Source organism: Miscanthus floridulus, chromosome 5 (assembly GCF_019320115.1).
Source record: "Miscanthus floridulus cultivar M001 chromosome 5, ASM1932011v1, whole genome shotgun sequence".
Taxonomy (NCBI): domain Eukaryota; kingdom Viridiplantae; phylum Streptophyta; class Magnoliopsida; order Poales; family Poaceae; genus Miscanthus; species Miscanthus floridulus.
Genome location: NC_089584.1, coordinates 94994841 through 95019686, shown reverse-complemented (window position 1 = coordinate 95019686; position 24846 = coordinate 94994841). Strand labels below are relative to the sequence as shown.

The window sequence follows — 24846 nt, the reverse complement described above, 5'->3', positions numbered from 1 at the left end:
GGGACGACACCACAATAGAGTAGAAAAATAGGATTGTGGATGGAGGATGAACACTGAGCGAAAAGGAAGAAATTGTGAATAAAAGTAGAAAAATGGGATTGTAAATGGAGGATGAACACTGAACAAAAAGAAAAAATGGTGAATGAATAAAAATCCCAAAAATATTGTAATGGGATTGTGAATGGAGGATGAACACTGACCAAATATATAGTAGAAAAGTGAGATTGTATTGGACGATGAACATTGAACGAAAAAGGAAGAAGAAATGGTAAATGGAGGATGAACACTGACAAAAAAATATAGTAGAAAAATATGGGATTGTGAATATAGGATGAACAGTGAACGAAAAAGAAGAAATGATGTAGAGAAAATGGGACTGTGAATAGAGGATAAACAGTGAACGAAAAAGAAGAAACGATAAATGGAGGATGAACACAGAATTTTTAAAAATATAAACGACTCCGCTGGGGATGGAACCCAGAATCTCTGGTTCCGTAGACCAGCGCCTTATCGATTGGGCCACGGAGTCGTTGTTGAAATAGTTTGTTGACTCATTCTAATGATGGGTATCGTAACCCATTATAACAATCTAAATGTAACATGTCACACAGCAGCTCGATTTCTGGATAGATGAAATCGATATAGGTGTGTTCCGTATCAATATCTGCTAGTCTAAGTAGTATATTTGACAGTAGAGATGTCATTTGATTTACCTGTGGTAAATTATTGTGTTGGACATTACTATACACAATTATACATACAACTTCATAATAAGCAATTTAACGAGCAGTTAGCATGAAACACAAATTATGTCCAGATGAGAACCACCGGTAAAAGACTCGGTGTCATCCAAATACGTCAGTCAACTACAGAAGATACATATCTGCATGAGCTGAAGGTTCCAACTAGTAGTATCTATAAATTCCATTACAAATCACAGTTCCATAATATACAGTTGATTGATTCATCCAGTTACGGTGAACCATCAGGAATTTGGAACAGATAAATATTCAGCTAATCAGCTCTAGTCGTAATCTGATTCCTCAGACATTTCTCCGCTTTCCTGCATGAGAATATGAAAGAGGATTATGCTTTCACCCATAAGAAAACAGGGGCTGGGGAGACTGTATCCAAGAGGGGAGAAAGTATAATATACACCTTTTTCTTGTTATATTCAATCATCGCCTTCTCAAATTCTGCACGTTTCTCAGTAGCTATATCATAATACTTGACCTTTTCCTGTCAAATGGATTAAGTGAAAACTATTGTTTTCTAGAAGTCAAATTTCATTACCATATAGAAGGCAGAAGCACTCAGTAGCATGGTTGAGTGAAGATGTACTGTACAGAAACTAGGGTTGAACATTCCGGTTGTTCCAAATGGTTGAGACCATTCAAACATAGTACATGCTAAGCAATCTAGCTGCCCAGTACCCACAGAGCAGCGTACACACCAAGTTAATTATGAGTGTTTATCTGCTTTGACCAAACTGGTGTCAGTGAACACCCCTAAAGCAGCTCACAAGTGGGGAGCTCAAATACTGAGACAGTAAGTAGCAACTATACACTGACTGTAAAATACAAAATAATAGCGAACGTGCAATGATGTACGATAATTCAAATGAACCAAAGCTACAGTACTCACAAACTTCATTTTGGGTTTTTGAGCATGTAGGTCAGAAAATTTCACAGTTAACACATCCATGCCAATCTGTCCCTTCAAACTCTCTAAAGTATAAACTCATGAAAGAACTTAAATAAGAGATGGGCCATGGGTGCCAAGGGAAATCACTTCTTCACCATTAGAATAAAAAGGTGGAAATAGCTCATGTTCTTTGAACTGGATATTAACCAAATAAAGCATAATACCAAGACCTTCTGATCCCTATATACTGTGTTTCCCATAAAATGGTTGATCAGGAAAAAAAGAAGTATATGCAAAAACCAAACTACATATCCAGTCCACCGCATTCAAATTCGCATTACCATTGTGGAATCAAGCAAGTTACATCAGCAGGCAGCATAAGGTGGTAAATAACTAATGAAACACAACTATCAGGCTGCAAAGAGGAAATACTGACCTCAAATGCCATTGTATTCCATTTTTCGCCACATGCCTTCCCTATCTGCAGGGCAAGGTATATTACTACAAGACTAAAGATTTGAAGGTTCAACATTCAAGTAATGAAAAAACTTACTTCCTGCATTGATTTTACACTTGGTTTTTCTTGCTTATAAACCTTCCGAAAATCCTCCCTTCAGCACAACATAGAGCGTCATTATAGATTGGTGTATAACACAAAGGCAAACAAGTGAAAGAGATTTCACATTCGTGTTACACCTAAAAATATGGGAGAAACCTCAAAGAGCAATCGATATGTTCAATGATGGTGTGTCGATATGGTTGCAGCATAAAGCAGTTATGTTAAATAAGAATTCGATAAGTAACAACACATATGACTTTTTTACAAACCCATGTAAAGTAGACCTGGACTGAGTACAGTAAGCTGATTACTTTGGTAAATCAGATGTTCTTCACACCAGCGTCATATGGAAAGTTCAGCAATGACATTAACCGATAATCTCAATCGTAAATGAAACTAAAAGACAAAATCACAGTGCACAAAAAGAATAAACCTACTTGGGAATGTAGCACAAACGGGCAAATCTGGCCACGAACGAGGAAAATTCAAATTGCTTCACCAAAGGATGCCTTCAACTTCAAGTAACCTAACATCCCAGCATCCCAATTCCCAGATCAAAAGCAAGAAATGGCAATTTGTTGAAAGAAAAGAAAAGAAAAGAAAACTAGGAAAAGCCTGATTGCACAAGCTGAGCTACAATGGTGACTGGTGAGCCCATCCAGCGGCTAGTGAACCAATACACATCAGAGATATCAAGTAGCACCTTGCACCTAACACTAGTATACACTAGAATTTCCTGATAGGTAGCAGCTGCACACTGGAACCCCTAACTTATCAATCGCTTAGCCGCGGCCAGAACAGTAACACCCAGCAGACACGAAATCCGTAGTTGGCAAATTAACAGGGGAGGGGACAGCCCAGAACATACATGAAGTAGAAGAAGGCGGTGGGTGGCTTCTTGGGTGCGCGGGGGTCGCCCTTCCCCGCCGGCTTGGGCCTCGGCTTCCGCTTGGGGCTGCTCAGTCTGGGAGCCATCGCCACCGTCTTGAGAGGCTTCGGCGCCGTCTGCGACCTCGTCTTCATCCGGCAAGGCAAACCACTTCGGCTATGCCTATGCGCGTGGGGGTTGGGGTTTACGCGAGGTTTGGAGCCCCCCAGGACTCTCCTGGAGTGTGGAGAGGGGCAGCCAGATGGGAGGGAGGAGACGCGCACGGGAACTCGGGAAGGGATGGGAGACGGGAAGGGAAGACGACCTGGCCGCTAAGCTCTCCGCCTCTCGTGGGCCGGACGTGTGACCCACTAGCCCATAGTGCTGATTGGGCTTCCACTCGGTCCAAAAAATGGTTGGGCGGTTGATGACTGATGGTTTGTGTGATTTTGTACCACATCGATGGGCGAGGAAGGGGTGAGAGAGGGCTTAGTCCATAAGAAGAGGGCTCGGGGAACAGAAGAAATTCATCTTTGCGCTTGGGGCAATGACGCAGCTTATGAGGTCATACCGAGGCGCGTCAAATGCTGGTTGAAAACTATTTCCAAACCCCCTCTTTGGCCCTCTGGGCCACTGAGAATTTCTGGAAGGGTCCTCCTTTTCTAAGGTGGGAAAATCCTACAATCGTAAAGAAGAAACCTTATTATCAAAAGATAACTGTATGCAAATAAGATTTTTGAAATGTGGGAAAATTGTCGCCCGAAACCAGGCAGGGCGTAGCTGCAGAAGGAAACTCCCAAGCAATTCCCCAAATCAACCACCAAAAAAATTGCCCGCAGCACCCACTATCACCGTCATTGCCTCGCATTGGATCGACGCACACAGATCTGGGGTCCTATAAAAACAACATCATGATTCGTAGCCCAATAAAAGGATCCAGCAGCAAGGTGAAGAGCAAGCCAACGACACCGCCGCCGCCGGCATTGCTCGATCTCACCTCCTTCAGCGGCTCGTGGTCGGCGCATTATTCGTACCGCGAGGTCCCGAGCAAAGATCATCATCAACCTGCAGCTGCAGCTGCCGCCGCCCTGGAGATGAAGGCCTCCCACGATGCCGCCGCCGCCCCGGCGTGCTCGTTGTTGCCGACGATGCCCAAGGTGGCGCGGTCGCACGCGTGGGACTGGGTCGCGCTGCTCCTCCTGGTCGCCGTCGAACGCCATCGAGCCGTTCCACCGGTTCGTCGGCGCCGGCATGATGTCGGGCCTCAGATACCCCATGAAAAGCAACACCGTCCCCGTCTGGGCCGTTCCGGTACGTGCGGCAAACAATCCTCCTCTCTATCTCCGACCCTTGCTCACCAATATATATATACGTGTTGTTGTTTAATTTATCGCAGATCGTCGCTGTCATTGGGCCCATGGTCATCTTTGTCATCATCTACATCAGGAAGAGGAACGTGTACGTGATAGCATTCTAGGATCACCAGGTGTTATGTAGTGGGTAAATTCTAGATTTAGATATAGAACTCGATGATGATGTACCTCATCTCAAGTCTTCAGTCGTGGTCATGGCGTCGTCGACGAAGTAGCAACAGTGCGGGCCCGGTCTGGTGACGGCGGTGAAGACGATGGCGCTTTCCGTCGCTCACAGTGCACTCTCACGATCGGTCTAGGGTTAGGATATCGGTGGGGCGCTGACGGCTACGCCGAATCTTGTCTCATGTACTGATGTACCCCAGCCCCTACCCGTCCTTTTTATAGCGTTGCGCGACGGGGGCCTATCAGTCAGGATAACGGCTGGGTGCCCCCGATTAGGGCGCTGATCAAGGGCTCAATTGGCCGTTGGGTCAACTGGTGGAGATCAATCTAACATTCTCCCCCTTGATCTCACCTTATGACTTAAACTTAACTTACTTTATCTTTTTTTCCATTCCATCACAGATCAATGCATAGAGCGTGTCTTATCGTCACGGTCAGTTGCCATTAGATTTAACAGCTACAATGTACCTCTCTGTTTTGCAACAGATTCTCAACTAGACCCTCAGTATCTAGAAATCATAGGCTTTCTCATAAATCCATGTCGACTGTGTGTTCTCTGAATATACTGGGTAGTTAGCCTTTGGTAAGTGGATTCGTAAGTACTTGCTTGGTACTTATATGCTCAATGCTTTCAAAATAATTCTGAATTTTCTCATTTATAACATATAACTTAATGTCAATGTGTTTGACAGCACACTTGACATGTTGTCTTAGGAGTTAACTATTTTAAATGGTTATTGCTGTTGACTACCATTGTTAAATCCGGGTATATATTCCATTAACCACTTTTGCCTGTTCCTTAAGCCTCACGACAGGTTATACTATGGTATGCATCATGGATAACACCATAACTGTTTCTTTTGAGCTTTTTCACAATAATACTTCAACTGCGAGTGTTAGCAACTACTTGTTCTTTCTTACTCAACACGATGCCTATGATACTTTGCAAAATTGCAAGACATTCTTAACTCTATTCCAGCGATCTATATCTGGACTAGACTTCTACCAAAATATCCCGGATACTTAAACTATGTCAGGATAAGTTCTTACTAGGTACGATCAAAACATCCCAATCAGAACATGGATGAAGGATCCAATTAGCCATTGGACCAACCGGTGAAGATCAATCTAACAGTACGATCTGCACCTTGCGATTCTAGGTAACTTCACCACTGCCATTGTCTTCTTTCCGGCCTATTGTGAACTGTGTTCTGGAGTATGCTCTCATTAATTAGCCAGGGGTACATTACATTACATTACACATGGTGACTGACCGGCTAATTAAGCGCAGGTATCCTATTCGTTGTGCTGATAACGGGCGTCCTGACTGACGCGATCAAGGACACCGTCGGCTGGCCGCGCCCTAACTTCTGGCGATAAGTGGCGGAGCTCGTCAATTTTGATGCCTATGGCCACTGTCAATTGACGAGCTCTGTCACTGACTGTCAAAGCATATATATATACCGCCCACACCGGATTAAAATACGGCCCGCAACGGGACTAATAACAATAAATAACAAAACAAAGCTCATAGATGCATAAGTTTAAATGATATCTCGATTTCATATTTAAATCCATGATATAATTGATGGAACATGAAAGTGGTTAAAAAAGCCTAACGAATTATGGTTTGGTTCACCCTCGCCTCTCATATCTTCATCAAGAGCTTCATATGGACCTGAACCTACAGATGGATTTGTGTTTAAGAACATTAGCAATGTAGTCCATAAATATAATTGACCACTTGCTCTAGTTTGAGATGGGGGATTATTTTGTAAACCATTTGCATTGCTAGGTACTTCTTCTGTTGTTTCTGGTTCTTCAACAACCTATGGTTCTTCTACTACTTTTGATTGTGGTTGTGCAGATGGTTGTGTTTGTGGCGCTGGTTGTATAATTGGCATAGGAGCCGGAGTAAAAAAGGATTTTATTGTCGTGCTCCACTTCATTGTGCAACTTACTTGAGTACTACAACTACAAAAATTGAAAGAGTTCAACTTTATTTAATTTAGAAATCGGACCCTTAGAAGTGAGAATGGTTAAATGGGGAAAGGGGAATTAGTATTACCAGGAGCTGGGGCGCTGGCGGCAGACCGACGCAGGGCGTGGGTCGTCGGGCGTCAGTGGGGGCGTGAGGCGCCACCGCCCGCGCGCAGCTTAGGGTGCCTCGGCGCAGCCGCACAGGGGTGGTCGCTGGCCAGCAGAGGAGCGGAGCGACGGAGGCGCGGAGTCGCCTAGGATTGGCCGCAACACTACGACAGCGAGGAGAAGCAGGGTGTCGCGAACGGGCGCGGTGCGGCGCAGTGCTCGTGAGGCTGGCGCTCGCTGCCTCCTTGGTTCCTTCCCCTATCTTTGCTGGGCCAAAAGTGCAAGAAATTTGGCCCAACGCCTAGGGCCAGGCCGAAAAACTATTGGTACTCTAATGTTTTTTTTGCTTGCGCCTAGGGCCGTGGCCCTAGTGGCCCATATCCGCCCCTGCTGGCAATGCTTCCCTGATGGAAAAGCGGTAACAAGTCCCAACTCGATTATATTGCTCTCAAATTCACCCTACTACGGTCTTGTTTGGATGCATGTGTATCTACTTCAATCCACAAGTGTTGGAACGGATTGGAATGGAATTTAATTTAGTTTCACACCAACCCACTTCAAAACATGTGGATTGAGATAAATACATGCATGTCCAAACAAGATCTAAATGGACTTGTTTTCCACCCAACCTAAGTACATCCCGTGGTGTCCCATCTATACTAGGTGTACAACAACATTGCAACGGGAGTCATATGCCATGGTGATCCTAGCGTGATCAAGGAAGGCCACAAGAGCGCTTCCCCAGCGGCCACACCTCATGTGAGTCGTCATTGCACTTGCAACCGCATAATAATGACATATCATTACCAATTCATTATTAACTCTTCTTCATTCACAAAAAAGCCCATTAATCTCCTTACACTACCGGAGACGTCCTCTTTGCCGAGGGCTTCTAGGTTTGCCGAGGGCTATATCTCAGGCACTCGGCATTGCCGAGAGCCAGCCCCAGGAGCCCTCGGCAAAGCTAGGCCTTCGGCAAAGAAGCCTTTGCCGAGAGCTTGACCCTCGGCAAACAAACGGCCATCGGCAAAATAAATCTTTACCGAGGGCCTAGCCCTCGGCAAATTGGCCCTCGGCAAATATGACCGGATGGGTCACGGCGGCCACTGGCGTCAGTCTTTGCCGAGTGCCCGCCGTCAGGCACTCGGCAAAGATTTTTTATTTTTTTAAAATATTCTTTGCCGAGGGCCAGGCTAGACCCTCGGCAAAGAGTTTTTTTGTTTTTTGAACCCAGTTTTTTTTGTGCTATAATACATTATTTAAATCTCAATTTTAAAATTTGGGCCAAATTTGACTCTTTTTATATCTTTCCCTAATTTATTTCTTTTCGTTGATTTTTTTCGAATATTTCAAATTTGAACTGCAGGTGGATGGAATAATGCAATTTAGTGATTCGAAAAATGTTATTCATGGTATTTGGTGTATGTTGAGTCCCTATCCACGAACTCACATCAAATTTCGGGCATCTTCTTCACGTAACATGACGAGGAACTTGTCGGAAAAGTGTTCTTAAATTATATAAAATACATACGAAGTCCGAAAATCTGATGTCTGGGTTTTAGGCATCAAACATCACAACTTGCTCGAAACCTTCTCAAATTTTTACCACAGCCTACACATGCGATAACATGACACCTCGACAAGTTTCATGATTTTCGGACTTCGTATGGATTTTATATAATTTAAAAACACTTTTCCGACAAGTTCCTCGTCATGTTACGTGAAGAAGATGTTCGAAATTTGATGCGAGTTCGTGGATAGGGACTCAACATACACCAAATACCATGAATAACATTTTTTGAATCACTAAATTGCATTAGTCCATCCACCTACAGTTCAAATTTGAAATATTCGAAAAAAATCAACGAAAAGAAATAAATTAGGGAAAGATATCAAAAAAAGTCAAATTTGGCCCAAATTTTAAAATTGAGATTTAAATAATGTATTATAGCACCACAAAAAAACTGGGTTCAAAAAACAAAAAAAACTCTTTGCCGAGGGTCTAGCCTGGCCCTCGGCAAAGGGGGTCTTTGCCGAGGGCCTGGCCAACGGCCCTCGGCAAAGAATATTAAAAAAAATAAAAAATCTTTGCCGAGGGCCCTGGATCCGGGCCCTCGGCAAAGGGCCAACCCTAAATCGGCCAGCCGCCCAAATTCCCCACCCACGGACCAAAAAAAATCTTTGCCGAAGGCCTAGCCTGGCCCTCGGCAAAGAATATTTAAAAAAATAAAAAATCTTTGCCGAGGGCCCTAGATCTAGGCCCTCGGCAAAGGGCCCAACCCTAAATCGGCCAGCGACCCAAATTCCTCGCCCACAGACCAAAAAAATCTTTGCCGAGGGCCTAGCCTGGCCCTCGGTAAAGGGGCTCTTTGCCGAGGGCCGGGCCAATGGCCCTCGGCAAAGAATATTTAAAAAAATAAAAAATCTTGGCCGAGGGCCCTGGATCTGGGCCCTCGGCAAAGGGCCCAACCGTAAATCGGCCAGCGGCCCAAATTCCCCGCCCACAGAACTTGACGCCGCCGCAGCGCGCCCCGCCGCTGCCCCACGCCCCGTCGCCCCGCCGCTGCTTCGCGCCCCGCGCGGCCCGCCGCAGCGCGCCCGGCCGCCCCGCGCCCCCCGCCACCCACCACCGCGCCGCGGCGTGCCACGCCGCCCCGTGCCTGGCCGCCCCACGAGCCCTGCCGCCCCACCACCGCCCCGCGCGGCCCACCACCGCTGCGCGCCCCGCCGCCCCGCGCCCGGCCGCCACCGCCACCCCGCGTGCCCCTGGCCGCCAGAGGAGGAGGTAGGAGGAGCAGGCCACCGAAGGAGCCCCACCCCGCCGCTCGCCTCAACCCGCCAGAGGTGCCCCACCCCGGCCACGCCGCCCACCCACGCCCGCCCGCCGACCCGCCCCAAGGAGGAGGAGAACCTCTGCGCCATCCGCCGACCACTAGAGAAGGAGGAGGACCCCGCGCCACCCGCCAACCCTGTCCACGCTGTCCGCCGTGCCCGCCCCCGTTCCGAGCAGAAGGTGAGAGAAAGGGAGGAAGAGGAGAAGGGGAATAGGAGAAGAGAGGAGGCTGAGAAGAGAGGAGGAGGAGGTGCCCCACCCCAGCCCCTTGACGTCGCCCCATCCATGACCCTCACCCCGTCCGTGGCCTCCGACATCCCTCCGACATCTAGGTATGCCTTTCCCTCGCTTCATGGTGTGCAATGCTGGTGAAGGAGGAGGTCTAGGTGGAGGTCGAGGTGGTGGTGGCATGCAATGGTGGAGGTGGAGAAGGAGGGTAGTGTGTTCGTTGAGGTGGTGGTGGTGTGGTCGTTGTGGTGGATGTGGTGGTGTGGTCATGGTTGTTGTGGTGGATGTCGTGGTGTGGTTGTGGTCGTGGTGGTGGTGGTAGTGTGGTGGTTGTGGTCGTGGTGGTGTGGTCGTGGTGGTGTGGTCGTGGTGGTGGAGGTCATGGTGGTGGTGGTGTGGTCGTGGTCGTCGTGGTGGTGGTAGTGTGGTGGTTGTGGTGGTGGTGGTGGAGGTGGTGGTGTGTTGGTGGTGGATTAATATATATCTGGCTATCGGCCATCGTGCCGTATTTGTTCCCTTGATATGTGGTTGTCGGCCATCGTGCCGGTTTTTTCTTGCAGGTTTTGGAAACCTCCCCGTACAGGGGAGGTTCTGCCGAAATTTTCAACTTATAGTATTGTGTTTCTTCTTTTGCAGAGAAGAGCACGTCAGAGGGGACTCGGCGACCCTGATCATCTTCGTCGGCATTGCGGGTCTACCTGCACAGCATCGCCTCGTCACTACCCTGACTCGCCACTGCCCTGCTAGCCTGACTCCACCATCACCCTAGGTATAAATAAGCCCTCCTCCCATATCATTGTCTTAGATCGCGTAACCCAGTTAGGCGTCTCCTGTTCGAAAGAGATGCGGTCGTAGGTATGCGGATCTTTGCATATCTACGACCGTATCTATTTTAGATTGTCCATGTTTTTTGGACAGCCCGCGGATACGTAGATGGGTTAGTTTCCATGGTCTGCTTCGGTCCGAGACCGAGTTTCGGTAGCTCTTCCCTGTTGTTCTCCGGATACACACTCTCCCTGGCAGGACGTGTATCGGGAGAACAGCAGGGAGGAGCTGCCGAAATTCTATCTCGGAAAGGAGCGGAGCCTAGAAACTGACCTCATCTATGCATCTGCGGGTGGGATTAGGACCTATCCTCACCTATTAGACATTAGGAACACCGCGTAGATGCAATTGATGGTCACAATACTCTATGATGTAAATGTTAAAGGATGGAGGACCGTCAGTGGATGTACACGGGCTGGAGAAGCAACAGTGACTACGACTATGAATGGGTGAAGGGGACATATCGTTTCTTGAAACATGCATTTGGCTCAGGAGCAGGAGGACATTCTCTAGTTTGGTGTCCCTGCAGCAAATGTGACAACAGGAGAAAGGTAGACGAGAAGGCCATGGGTAGACATCTTGTGTTCAATGGTTATACGTCTGGCTACCAGCAGTGGATCTACCATGGTGAAGCAGATAGTATAAGAGCGGAGGTGGTGAAAGCACGCCTTGAGGCTTTTGATGATGATGCTGGGGTAGCAGACATGCTAGATGACGCCCACCAAGCTCACTTCGCTGAACGACATGAGAAGGAGGAGATGGAGGAATCCGCAAAGGACTTCTACAAAGTGTTGCACTCAGCACAGAAACCCCTTCACGAGCGTACAACGATTTCTCAGCTGGATGCGGTTGGACGCGTAATGGGGTTGAAGGCCGAGTTAAACCTGAGTCGAGAAGGCTTCGATAAGATGTTGGCCGTGTTTGGCACCATCCTACCGGAGAAGCACACTTTGCCGACGAACTTGTACGAGGCAGAGAAACTCCTTCGTATGCTTAAGATGCCATATGACAAGATACATGTTTGTCCGAAGGGGTGCATCCTATTTAGAAAAGAACACAAGGACGTAAATTACTGTCTAAAGTGTAAATCCTCTAGGTACCTAGAGGTAGACTCTGGTGATGGTCAGAAAAAGCAGCTTTCGATCCCCGCGAGAGTGCTACGGCACCTTCCTTTCCTATCGAGGATCCAACGGCTATTCATGATCGAGGAATCCGCGAAACAGATGACATGGCACAAAGATGGCAAACGGTACAATCCTGGGAAGATGGTACATCCGTCTGATGCTGAAGCATGGACGTACTTCAATGACAAACATCGTGACAAAGTAGCTGAGGCCCGTAATGTACGTGTCGCGCTGGCAACAGATGGGTTCAATCCTTATAGAATGATGGCTGCCCCATACACATGCTGGTCCGTTTTTGTTATCCCCCTCAATCTCCCTCCCGGCATCTCCTTTCAACGGCATAACGTATTCTTGTCGTTGATAATTCCTGGACACCCGGAGAGTAATATGGGTGTGTTCATGGAGCCTGTGATTGATGAATTGATCCACGCTTGGGAGAAGGGGGTATGGACATACGACCGAGCTACAAAGACAAGCTTCAAAATGCACGTATGGATTGAGCGGCTTCTTCCAGCGATGGTCCGAGGCTATGTCCCTGAGCATGTTTGGCTAGTGCTGGCAGAGTTGAGCTTTTTCTTTCGCCAGTTTTGTGCCAAGGAGATATCTCGGACCGTCGCTCAGGACTTGGAAAAAGCGGCACCTGTCTTGCTCTGTAAGCTGGAGAAGATCTTTCCACCTGGCTTCTTCTTGCCGATGCAGCATCTGATTGTGCACCTCCCGTCCGAGGCACGTTTGGGGGGGCCCGTGCAGGCCCGTTGGTGCTATCCAATCGAGAGATGTCTAAAGACTCTTCGCAAAAAATGTACAAATAAAGCTAGAATTGAGGCTTCCATTGCAGAGGCATGCCTTCGGGAGGAGGTGGCAAACTTCACAACGCAATACTACAAGCCGAACCTTCCTAGCAATCATAATCCACTCCCTCGTTACAATGCTGGCGAAAATGAATCGACCCTCAGCCTTTTCCAAGGCCAACTCGGCAGCGCAAGTGGATCAACCCTGAAGCTATTGGGAAATGAAGAGTGGCGCAGTATCATGCTATATGTATTGAATAACCTTACCGAGGTGCAGCCATTCATCAAGTAAGTTCTCAACAAACTTGTTTCAATATGTCGTCACTATTCTGCATCCAACCCCATTGATTCTCGTTCGGACAGGGAATTTGTTCGTGAATTCTGGCATCAATCAAGGGATCCTACATCGCATGAACAAGACACCCTTGTTTCACGGGGTGCGGGAGCGGGGAGGCCTAATTTTATTTCTTGGTTCAAACAAAAGGTAATGTCCAATTTAGCTCATACGTTTGATCGTCCAAGGTGATTGTACGTTTGATTAATATAACGATCTATCATGCTTCACCTTATAGGCCCAGACCGGTTCGTCTATGAGTGATGAGTTGAAACAAGTTGCAAACGGCTGAGACATTAGGGTGAAGTCATTTACCGGCTATGACGTGAATGGATATCGCTTCCACACAACAAGTTACGAGCAGATTCGGCCCAAACAAAAAACCACAAATAGCGGAGTTTGTACGCCCGGCACTGATGGCCTCGACTATCATGGTAGAGTTGAGGAAATCTATGAACTCTTATTTCATGGAGACAAACCTCTTAAACCTATCATGTTCAAATGTCACTGGTTTAATCCTCGATCAACGAGACGAACCCCTCATCTTGGGCTAGTCGAGATTCGAGAAGATTCCATCTATCCTAGAAAAGATGTCTACATTGTGGCTCAACAGGCCGTGCAGGTGTATTATACTCGATACGCCAACCAAGACAAAGATGATCTTAACGGTTGGGCTATTGTGCACCAGGTATCTCCACACGGTACACTACCTGCCCCAAATGATGATGATTACAACTTCAACGCAAAAACATATGATAGACAGTTCTATCAAGAAGATGGGCTACCAGGCACGTTTGAGATAGTCTTACCCGAAGCAATCAAAATAGAAGTAGACAACGAAATGGTTGATGGCGAGGTCGATGGAGATGTGGTGGTAAATGCCAAGGACATAGCAATGCTTGAGCGATTACTTCTAGGCAATGACTACGATGACTCGGATAGTGTTGCCCATTTGGACAATTTTGACAGTGATGATGAGACCTATGATCCCAATCATGAAGATTATTCCTAATACATGTAATACTATGTTTTTTTTAATTTGTGTTTTGTTTATATATTTTGAATCTATTTCTAATATATGTACTACTTAGTCTTGTTCATTCTTTGTGATTGCAGGTGATTGAACAAAGATGGCGAGCAGACGTCCACGCCGTGACACGCCCTCGGTTTATGGGAGAGACCACCCTCTCCTTTGAGGTGAGGGGTCATCGTCCGGGGCAGCGTCCGTAGGAGGTGACGAGAGGAGGACCAGGGGCAGCAGCCGCAGGAGGCAGCGGTCTCCTCCCTCACCACATGACGAGGTGCTGGAGGAGGAGCACGTGACGACCATAGCCACATCCTCATCGGAGGACGAGAGGGGTCAGCAGATGGGTGAGGGAGGTGAGGTGCTCGAGGGCGAGGGAGGCGAGGCGCTCGAGGGTGACGGAGGGGGTACCGCTACCCGGACTCCCTACGAGCGAGGTCCTGTGAGCCTCCCTCCGGTTCCGCTTCCTCACAACCGCCCAGTGATTCGGCCTATGGCAAAGAGGTAAGTAACCATAGATGTTATCACAACTACTTCATAAGATACGTTGGAAATCATAAGAGAAACAGATAAATTTTCTTAATCACTTGTGTAGGGCCTGGTTGGTTTTGTCAGGTACTCCAGCACGCACCCCCGCGAGCATCCTTGGTGTTTTGTGCAGGAAATGGTACCCTGGCATTGTGTAACTGTCCGAAGAGCCGGTGGTGCGGGAGCCGGCCTCCAACTAGGATAGGTACGCGCTGGTCACGTATGACACTTACCGCAACAAGCAGGAGCGGGTATTGGCGGAGTTTTGGGTAAGTTTCTCTCGCACAACATTGCTTAATACATCTCATTCGTTGGTTAAATGTTTTATTAAAATAATGAATGGATACATCGGTCTTGTTTGCAGAAATTTTTCAAGGCCGAAGAAGGACTTGAGGCCTAGGCGGATCGGGCGGCTGCCGCAGCTTGTAGGAAGTACGTCACCGAGATGCACCACCATGGGCACGTCCAAGCCCACATAGACTACTACAGGTCGGTACTTAAGCAGTCCCTCCCCAAGCCTCAAGCAAGACTGGTTACGCTGACCCGGGACCAGTACCTTGAGGTAGGCGAATAACATTCATAATGATTCATTTTGATATTAAGTAGGTTCAATTTCATCTTCTTATATGTCAAATACTCGATGACTTGTAGGTGATTCCTTGGTGGTGCCGCTCGTATCCCGAGTGCTGGGCCATGATCGTAGACAAGTGGTTATCACAGGACTTTGTTGGCACGCACGAGAGGTAGCGGGAACATCGTCTAATGAAGAAAGGTCTAACTCACCATCAAGGCAGCCACAGCCTCCCCGGATACAAACAAGCATACGTAAGTGATTTCTTTCATTTATTTTGATGCTCAATTCTGCTTGATTTCTCACAATCTTCCCGTCTTTCTCGCAGGAAGCTGCGCACCCGGGCGAGGAGGTCTCGGAGTTCTCTACGTGGGCTATGTCCCACATGGGCAGGGCGTCGTCCTCTGTCTCCTTCGACCCGGCTGCCCCACCCTAGGTGTACTCCGACCCGAACGTATACACTAAAGTCCAAGAGTACACATCCTCGGTAAGAGAGATCTATGGGAAAGATTACAATGTGCGCACTGAGCCCATTGATGCAGAGACGATCATGAGACTCAGAGGGGGCAAGAAGCACGGGTGGCTATGGATTGCAGACGGCGCCATCAACTCCACCACCGTTCCCTCCCTCAATGCTATCCGAGCACGGAGCACGAGCTCCAGCTAGCCCATACGCTCACGGCCTTCTCCAGCATTGCAGCAGGTCCAGGCACTCTAGGTAATTCTTGTTTTACTCGTCGTACGTTGATATTTACACACCTAAATTAGATTTGCATTACTGATACATTGGAGTGAAATATTGCAGGCCGAGCTGCAAGAAACAAAAAGGCAAAGTCAAGAGCAGAACGCGGAACTGACCGCACAGCTGCAAGCCCAGCAGGTCGCGTTCGAGGCCGCGCAGAAGCAGATGGCGGAGATGATGGTGATTATGCAAAGTCTTGGGCAAGCATCGGGTGTACCTGTGCAGTTTTCAGCTCCTCCACCTCCTACTCCTGTAGCTACTCCTGTAAGTATGAAATTTCACTTTTCGCTTGTGCTTTGCATGTATGTCGGCCTTCGTGCCATTGTGGATGTCGGCGTTCGTACCGTTGTGGATGTCGGCGTTCGTACCGTTGTTTCTTGCAGGTTTTGAAAACCTCCACGTGCAGGGGAGGTGCTGCCGAAATTTTCAATTGAGTCTAATCTTTTTGTATTACTATATTACTAGATGCAATCTCTAAGTTCTAAAACTGTTTTCCCGGATTACTCACACATGCAATCTCTGCTCCTTTATGCAGCCTTCGTCCGCGGGTTCCAATCAATTTGGTAGTGCGTCACTGGATGATCCCGTCTTTCCTTCACCACCGTCTCATAGGCTACCTTGATGAGGACTAGTGCTAGGTGATGTGGTTGGACTTTATTGTAATATTTATGGTTTATGGTTCTGACTTGTGCTTGGATTTTATGAACTTGTCGTAATAAACATGTGAATGATGATGAACATGTGACTTGTCGTTGTAATATATTGTGATTTGTGGTTCACAATTATGGTTGTGATATATTGTGAGAAAATAGGTTATGTGTGATATATATATGTGATGGTTGATATATATATATATATATATGTATATATATATATATGTATATATATATATGAAATACTTGTGTCGATGGAATGCAAAAAACAAAAAAAATTAAATTTCTGCCTCTTTGCCGAGGGCAATGACCAAGGCCCTCGGCAAAGAAGGGTCCTTTGCCGAGGGCCGTCCCATTGCCCTCGGCAAAGATTTTTTTTAAAAAAAATAAAATTTCTGCAACATTTCTTTGCCGAGGGCCATGGTTGGAGGTCCTCGGCAAAGACTTTTTTTTTAAAAAAAATAAAATTTCTTTACCGAGGGCCTGCGTGGAAGCCCTCGGCAAAGATTTTTCAAAAAAAAAGAATAATTCTTTGCCGAGGGCCGTCCCATTGCCCTCGGCAAAGATTTTTTTGGAAAAATTCTGCACATTTCTTTGCCGAGGGCCATGGTTGGAGGCCCTCGGCAAAGATTTTTTTTAAAAAAAAAAGAATAATTCTTTGCCGAGGGCCCCCGGAGACGGCCCTCGGCAAAGACTCCGTCCCAGGCGCCGGCGCCGTGACGGCTGTTTTTCTTTGCCGAGTGCCGCTCCAGCCCTCGACAAAGGCTTTGCCGAGTGCCCGATAAAAGACCCTTAGCAAAGACCCTCTTCGCCGACTTAAAATTCCCCGAGAGCTCTTTGCCGAGGACCGCCCTCGGCAAAGCCTTTGCCGAGGGTTAATGGGCCTTTGCCGGCCCTCGGCAAAGAGGCCGTCTCCAGTAGTGTTATTAATGAACGGGCTTTGCTACGGTACTCTCATTAGCTCGAATCAATCACAGCCTTGATTTTTGAAACTATGAAGTAGTTAATAAATAACTAAAAAACCAGAAAAAAAAAGAAATCCAAGGAAAAGAATATCTCATTGATTGTTTACCATGTATCTTTACACGTTATACAGCAGCTACTACTATAAATATGGCAAAAAAAAAACACGTCGCACATGGAAGGCTACATTCCTGTGATTAATATGTGCTTATTATTACCGCTAATGGACGAGTGTCATATTTACTGGATGTGAATAGTGAAGGACGAGAGTCCAATTAACGAATGCGGAAGCGGACGTGCGGCGCTGACATCGTTCTAATTAACAGCTCAAAATTTTCATGACACATGTCTGTTATCTTCATTCATGAAAATTTTGAGCTTGTTTTGAAAGTTTTAAATTAAATTTGATATAAAATCTAAAATTGAGCATACACTTTATTAAAGGAAATTTGGATTTTACTCAGACATGTATGCTAAGAAATTACATGACAAAATACTACTCTCCAAACCGTAAATTCAGATGACATTTGAAAAAGTTTAGCTGTAGAATGACTTTTTTTATAAAGGATCTTATCTTTCTTCTGTAAAAATAAAATTGTCTTACAGGTAGACAATTTTACCTTAAATCGTTTTTGAAAATAACCATTTTTAAAAGTTGTTCCACTAAACCTATTATTGCATTTAGAAAATATAAAAAGTTGTAACGTCACATTCAATCCATAAAAAAACACGTTTACACACTCACATATGACATAGAACCTTACATCTAATCAATAGATCTACGTACCCATGCATGAGATCGATCATTATCAATTACACGGGAGCTAACAGATTCAATCATAAGATATTTACCTATTTTCTAAAATAAAAAATATATTTCTTCTATTTCTAAAATAAAAAATATATTTCTTCTATTAATACCTATATGGTAAAAAAATATAGATCAACGGTCCATAGTTACTTGAGAGTATCATAGCCAATCCATTAATAAACAGCACCGATGAACCCTAGCACTGACAACCCATATATATATTAGTTTCAAAAAGCACAGTGAAGTGAAATGACATCGATTGTTGAAACTTGAAAAGGTAGTCCTCCCGAGTTTGAGCAGTGCTTGAGTTCTGCGAGTGCATTCAAAAACTAGCGTAGCAACTGACCAAGGTTTATATTCTTTTTTTAGACGAAAGATAGCCTTGCTACTTACTGGGAATGACTGGGATTAATGGCAGGTATAGAATAGTCGGACACTCGGAACACGCTCTAATAAAAGGAAGCAAAAGCAAGTTCAAATTATCGAGTTGTATGCACTAACAGTTATATTAAAAAAACCTAAGGTGATGTGAAAAGGTGGCCAATCACTCTTAAGCTTCTTCTAACAATCAGACCTCAGACATAAAAATATCCAGGCAACAGTTCCTTTATTGAATTAAGCCAGCAAAAATTCGAACTCCTGAGCTGTAGTTTGATTGCCTTGATACCAGAATATAGAATTACTTAGTCCCTTGTGCTGTTGTGCAGTGGCTCATTAACCAGCATTTTCCATGTTTGTTCCGTGGGTGTGGCAGGGTCATTTGCCGGGCTGGGTTTCCTGTCATGGTACCTGGCCGGGAAGATCACGGTGTTCGATCGGAGGGGGCACGTCGCCAAGCTCTGCGTCGTCCTCCTGCCTCTGCTCGTCGCGGCGTTGATTGCCATCTCGCGGGTGGACGACTACTGGCACCACTGGCAAGACGTCTGCACCGGCGGCGTCCTCGGTAGGTGCAGGGCTTCGTGTGTGAATCGGGCTGTCATGCCCTCAAGTCAAGCGCAACGAGCGCATGGCGTTTAGGGGCCTCGACAAGCCTTGCTAAATGCCAACTGCTCTTAACTAGCTATATGGCTCTCCTTGGTGACGATGAGTTTTGTCATGTTCGTTCATTTAGGATTGGTGGTTGCTTCAGTCTGCTACCTCCAGTTCTTCCCAGCTCCGTCAGATGAGAAAGGTATACCTCGTTTATTTCCCTTGCCTGATTGCCTGAGGCCTGGTTTAGTTCCACCCCAAAATCCAAAAAGTTGCTACAGTACCTGTCACATCGAATGTTTGCGGCCCGTGCATGAAGCATTAAATGTAGACAAAAAGAAAAACTAATTGCACAGTTTGGTGGGAAATTACGAGACGAACGTTTTAAGCCTAATTAGTCAATATTTGGACACTATTTGCCAAATAAAAATGAAGGTGCTACAGTAGTCCTAAAATCCAAATTTCGCGAACTAAACAAGGCCTGAATACAATGCAGTCCCTTCACATTTCACAATATCCTGGCGGAGCGCTGTATCAAGGATATACTAGACCTCTGCAGACGAACAAATAGGCTAAACCAGGACATCTGATGAAATGAATGAGACTCTGAAAACATAACGACCGCTATATATGAGTCAAAACGCAAACCGCCTGAGTCGCAGAACTCTGAAACTCCAGTGCAGTTGACCTGACTGTCTAGTGCCTGTGCTTGAGGTTGCAGCACAAACGGCCTGTCTGTCAAAACGCAAACCTGACTCCAGTGCAGTGCAGTTGACCCGACTGTCAAAACGCAAACCGCCTGAGTTGCAGCACAAAAACTCCAGTGCCTGTGCTTCTCTAGTTGCACGTCCCATCGTCTATCTGCAGGCTAAGGCCATGTTGGCTTCAACTTATCAGCCGTACCGTTTCAACGAAATAACTGTGTTTTTCTCTCGCAACAAATCTGGCCTAGAACCAAACGAGTCCGCTGACCTGACCTGACTGTCTGCGTGATGGCAGGGTTCTGGCCGCACGCGCACTTGAGGTTCGTCAGCGAGCGTGAGCGGGAGGAGGAGGAGAGCCGAACGTAGCGCTCTACGGAAACCGCCGGAGCGCGCACGAGCCACGAACTGGATGCGTTGGAAGCCGGCAGGTGTTGCGTGCGAACTTGTACAGGATCGAGGAATGGTGTACAGGAGTCCCCGTAGCTTGTGGTTATCTCTATCTGCAGGTAACACCTGACGCTGACTACTGACGTCATCCCTCTTCGTACATACTCCACGCATGCCCTGGAACTCTGTGTAAATAGTACGTACTTCTGTACTCTCTGGAGTCTCGAACGTGTACTCCTATATACTCGGCCTGTTCGCTGGTTGGTTTCTGGACTGGTTTGGGCTGGCTGGTGCTGGTTTATTGTGAGAGAAAAATACTGTTGGCTGGCTGGTTTGGGCTGGCTGAAACCAACAAGCGAACAGGCTGACTATCTGGTTTTATGTGCAACAATCGTAGTTCAATTACTTACTCTGACAAACTTACAGGTCAAACTTTCTCAATTTTGATCATTTGTAAAAAATATTAGTAACATTTAGAAAATTTGGTGTTTCTACCCTTATTCCATAGTGCAATGGTGATTTTATCCCTTATTTTTTAACTTTGTGATTTTACCCTCATTATATTCAAACGAAGCTCCCGTATACCCCTCCTTTGTAACACCGTCTAAAATTGTTGGATTAATTGGTTAAAAAAAGGTACCTACACAAAAAGACCATGGTACCCCTCACTCCCTATCTCATTTGTCACGGTCTATCGAATCGTCCCCGAAGGGAGTCGCGACTCGCGGCTCGACGCCTGGACTCGCGCTAGGGTTTCGCTACCCGGCGTCACGGCAAACGGCAATGCCGCTCCTCCTCCCTCCGGCACGCTTCCCCCTCGGCTCATCTCCTCCTCCCTCCGGCCCGCTTCCCCCGGCTCGTCTCGTCCTCCCCCAGCGGCGCGGCTACCGGCTGGGAGCGCCGCGCGGGCTCTGCCCAACCCACTACCCCCGGCTCGCGCCCTCGGTGGTGCGGCTAGGGGTCTCGCTCATCCCCGCCCCGCAGGCTAGAGCCCGCAACAGCAGCATCTTGACCAACATCTCTAGTCAGGCACCATGGAAGAGCCGGCCACCATAGAAGAGCCCAGGTATATTTAGCAATTTCTGAGATGTAAATATGGTGTTCCCAGATATGGATCAGTGTAAGTTAGCAATCACACATCATGCTATCTTGTATGATCATGCTTTCCATACCTTGCAAAAAAACAAGACAAGATTTAGGGCCATATACAAGAGAGTTGAACAAGGATGCAAGTGGAGTTTTTTTGCATCTACAAGCAAGAAATACATTGGCTGCAAGGTAAATGATGATTATTTGGTTCGTTTTGTTGCAAGCGTACCTATTCGGACGACTTGTTTTTGTACTTTTTCTGTGTAGGTTAAGACAAGCGGACCAAAACATACTTGTGGTTCATTCAACAAGTGTGGTTAGACAATGGCCTCTAATAAATGGGTGTCTGACAGAGTGGTCGATTTGTTGATGGAAGACCTAGAAATAGGACCAGGTGTGTTGAAGGACAAACTGAAGAAGAAATACTCGGTGGTAAAATAGAGGAGAAGGACCCTAAAGCCATTGAATGGTAGGATGAATATCCATATGTGTGGAGTAGAAGCAAATTCAGTGAAGACTGCAAGGTAGATTACATCAATAACAACCTATCTGAGTCTTTTAATAGTTGGGTGTCAGAAACTAAGAACTTCCATATTGTAGAAATGCTTGACCATATTAGACAAATGATCATTGAGAAGTTTGTTTTGAGGTCCAAGAGTGGTAGTAATATGTCAGGCATTATAATCGCAGCTATTATCAATGATTTGAATGCTAAAACGAAGACTATCAAAGACCAGGAGGTTCTAATATGTGGGCCTGGGAAAACTGAAGTAACTGTGAATAGATTCAGGCATGTAGTCAACTTGGAGGAAATGACTTGTAGCTGTCGGGCTTGGCAAGTGACTGGAAAACCATGCAGCCATGCTTTGACTTTCATTGCAAAGATCAGTAGGAGGTACAAATGGATGAATTTGTCCATTAATACTTCTTTATTGATAGGTACAGAAAGGCATATGCAAGTAAATTTAATCCAATGACATCCAAAGATCAATGGTCCCATGTTTACTTAGGCTACAAAATCAACAAATCCAAATTGAGGAGGAAACCTGAGAGGCCAAGAAAATCTAGGATCAAGCCATTTGATGAAGTTGGCACTAGCAAGAAAAGAAAGGTGTGTTCGGAATGCAATGAACTAGTGTCGATGCGGGACCCACAGGATACCCTGCAAGGGAGAGAGAAGATCTAGTCCAACTAGGATTCTTCCCATGTAATCTTAGTAGTAGTACTATTCAGTAATCCTACTAGGAAATCTCATTGTAAACCGACTAGGACTCTGGCCTCCTGACTATATAAAGGAGGGCAGGGCTCCTAGGAGAAAAAAAGACAGCAATTGTACAACACAACACTTCACAATCAATCCAACGCAAAGGCTAACGCCGACTGGACGTAGGGTTATTACTCGATCTACGATCGAGGGCCTGAACCAGGATAAATCGACTGTCTCTTGCGTTCACCATCGAGTTCAGCATACGCTGAAGCCCGAACATACTGCCTCGGGTATCCCCGTGGCAGGCTATCGGTGGTAAAACATCGACAGCTGGCGCGCCAGGTAGGGGCTTTCGGTGACTTTGCATCCGAGAGCTCGATGGACCTCGATAACATGATCTTCCCGACGGGATCAACTTTCATCTTCGGCTCATGGATCTACGAGGCAGACAACTACGGCAAGCTTCAAGGCCACCTCCTCAAAGATCCGGATCATCATGAAGAATTTCCTATTTCGACAACTACGATGGATCAGCTCACCAGAAGATTCACGCAGCTCATAATATCCGATTCAAATCAGATTTCACGGCTACGCGCGTTCGACTCGAATTCAGGTTCCATGTCCAAGGTGAAGTTCTATTCGAGTGCTTTCAAAAAACCGAGTTCTTTTTCAGCAGGATTCCAGAGCACAACCCAAAACAACTCGGATTACATTCAGAGTTCTTTCAAGAAGTCGAATTCTTTTCCGTTTGGGCTCGACAACATGGCAAAATCCTATCAGGGACAATTCAAAAGATCTTTCAATCCAATGCTTGGGATACCACTGATAGGATCCCAGAAGGGACTCGTGCTAACGATAACATCGCAAGATTGCATCATCCACTGGCCAGGTTCTGTTCCTGAAGATAGCGGAACCCAACTAGTCGGCACAACAACAACAGCTATTCTACCTTACCAAGAAGGAGACTCGATCTGCGACATCGAAACATCTACTGAAGTCATCAGCAACTCCGATAGTATGAAAACTAACACCAATAACAGAACGGCTCACGCACGGGAAGTACTCATGGTTCGACGTCCTCGGTCACCATTAAATCCCCCAGAAGCACCCGATGTTAGGTCATCGGATGAATCAGAATCCAACATATCACCCTTTGCCCAGGGCTACGATGGAGAAACAGAGAGTCAGAAACAAGCTAGAGAAAAGAAAAACAAGTTGAAGCAAGGGCGCCAACACCGTGCTAGGCAGCGTAGGGAAGCCTGAATCAGATATGAGTCAGAGTTGGCTGAATACGACAGAAGAAAATCACAATGAGAAGTCAAAGGAAGACGCACGGCAGATACGCCTTACGATAAGATTCGAGAAGCATTAGAAGAACTCAGAGCAACTTCACATCCCGATGAGAAGTATGAACAGCTCCAAGACTTACTCCGGTCAACGATCCCAAGAACGCATGAAGATAGAGACCAATCAAGACTACCCACCAGATCAACAACCCACAGGCAAGAAGATCAAAATCAAAGGAAGTCTGCCTTCGAAAGACTTGGGCCAGGTGGAAGCCATAACGGAGGAAGTAGGAAGGAACATAATCAAGGCCACCAATTTGAACAACCAAGAAAGACCAGGAGTAAGGTGCCTACCCGGACAGCCTCACAGAGTTATTCCCATCAAAACAATAGTTGGCTAGAAGGAGGTGCCGAATCCGAATTCAAAGAAGCCGGAACGCACGACAGATTCCCCTGTTTCGCGAACAGGCTTGCATCAGTACGATTACCTCACAAGTTCAAACCGTCTAACCACTCTAAGTATGATGGCAAAACTGAACCAAGGCAATGGCTTAGAATATATTCATAATCAATTGAACTAGCCGGAGGAGACGACAATATCAATACCCTGTTCTTCCCCATGGCACTAGAAACTATGCCCCTCCAATGGTTCGATAAATTGAACCCAGGATCGATCAAAAATTGGGAGGATTTGCAAAGAGCTTTTTGTGAAAATTTCGTGGGTATCATCACACACCCGATCACTCATACAGAACTGAAAGGACTCAAGCAAAAGGGAGGCGAAAGTCTCAGAAATTACTATCGATGATTCGGCGAACTGCGGGCTCAAGTGCATGACATCACCGAACGAGAAGTAATTGAAGCTTTCTCTCACGGAATCATGGCTAGGTGGCAATTTCAAGACTTCTGCAAAGAAAATCCGAGAAACAATGAAGAATTCAGACGAACAGTAGAAAAGATGATTACTGCAGAAGAAAAAACACGAGAGAGGTTCCCGGATAGAAGCAACCAGGACAATCCGGACAAGCAAAATCATCGGAATAACAGACATCAAGAAAGAAAACGTAGACCAGACAATAC

General features: G+C 46.4%; 1 protein-coding gene, 1 non-coding gene and 2 pseudogenes across 2 annotated transcripts; 2 read left to right on the top strand and 2 right to left on the bottom strand.

Moving 5' to 3' along the window:
• Positions 1-456: 456 nt before the first annotated feature.
• TRNAR-ACG (transfer RNA arginine (anticodon ACG)) lies at positions 457-529 on the bottom strand. The gene has a single exon. It is a non-coding gene; the product is annotated as a tRNA-Arg (tRNA).
• A 222-nt stretch (positions 530-751) lies between these two features.
• On the bottom strand, positions 752-3414 carry LOC136452660 (high mobility group B protein 14-like). The gene is made up of 5 exons (XM_066453253.1): positions 3072-3414; positions 2198-2255; positions 2081-2125; positions 1159-1239; positions 752-1063 (listed from the first exon to the last, which is right to left on the bottom strand). The coding sequence occupies exons 1-5, from the start codon at positions 3224-3226 to the stop codon at positions 1025-1027; spliced, it is 378 nt and encodes a 125-aa protein (XP_066309350.1). The 5' UTR covers positions 3227-3414; the 3' UTR covers positions 752-1024.
• A 186-nt stretch (positions 3415-3600) lies between these two features.
• On the top strand, positions 3601-3731 carry LOC136455703 (U4 spliceosomal RNA; annotated as a pseudogene).
• A 251-nt stretch (positions 3732-3982) lies between these two features.
• On the top strand, positions 3983-20280 carry LOC136454949 (lipid phosphate phosphatase 2-like; annotated as a pseudogene).
• Positions 20281-24846: the final 4566 nt, after the last annotated feature.

Coding starts and splice junctions, on each gene's coding strand:
- LOC136452660 (XM_066453253.1), bottom strand. CDS start 3,226: ATGAAGACGAGGTCGCAGACGGCGCCGAAGCCTCTCAAGACGGTGGCG. Junction 2,256..3,071: donor ACCGCCTTCTTCTACTTCAT/GTATGTTCTGGG, acceptor GTTGTGCTGAAG/GGAGGATTTTCGGAAGGTTT. Junction 1,064..1,158: donor TTGAATATAACAAGAAAAAG/GTGTATATTATA, acceptor ATTCTCATGCAG/GAAAGCGGAGAAATGTCTGA.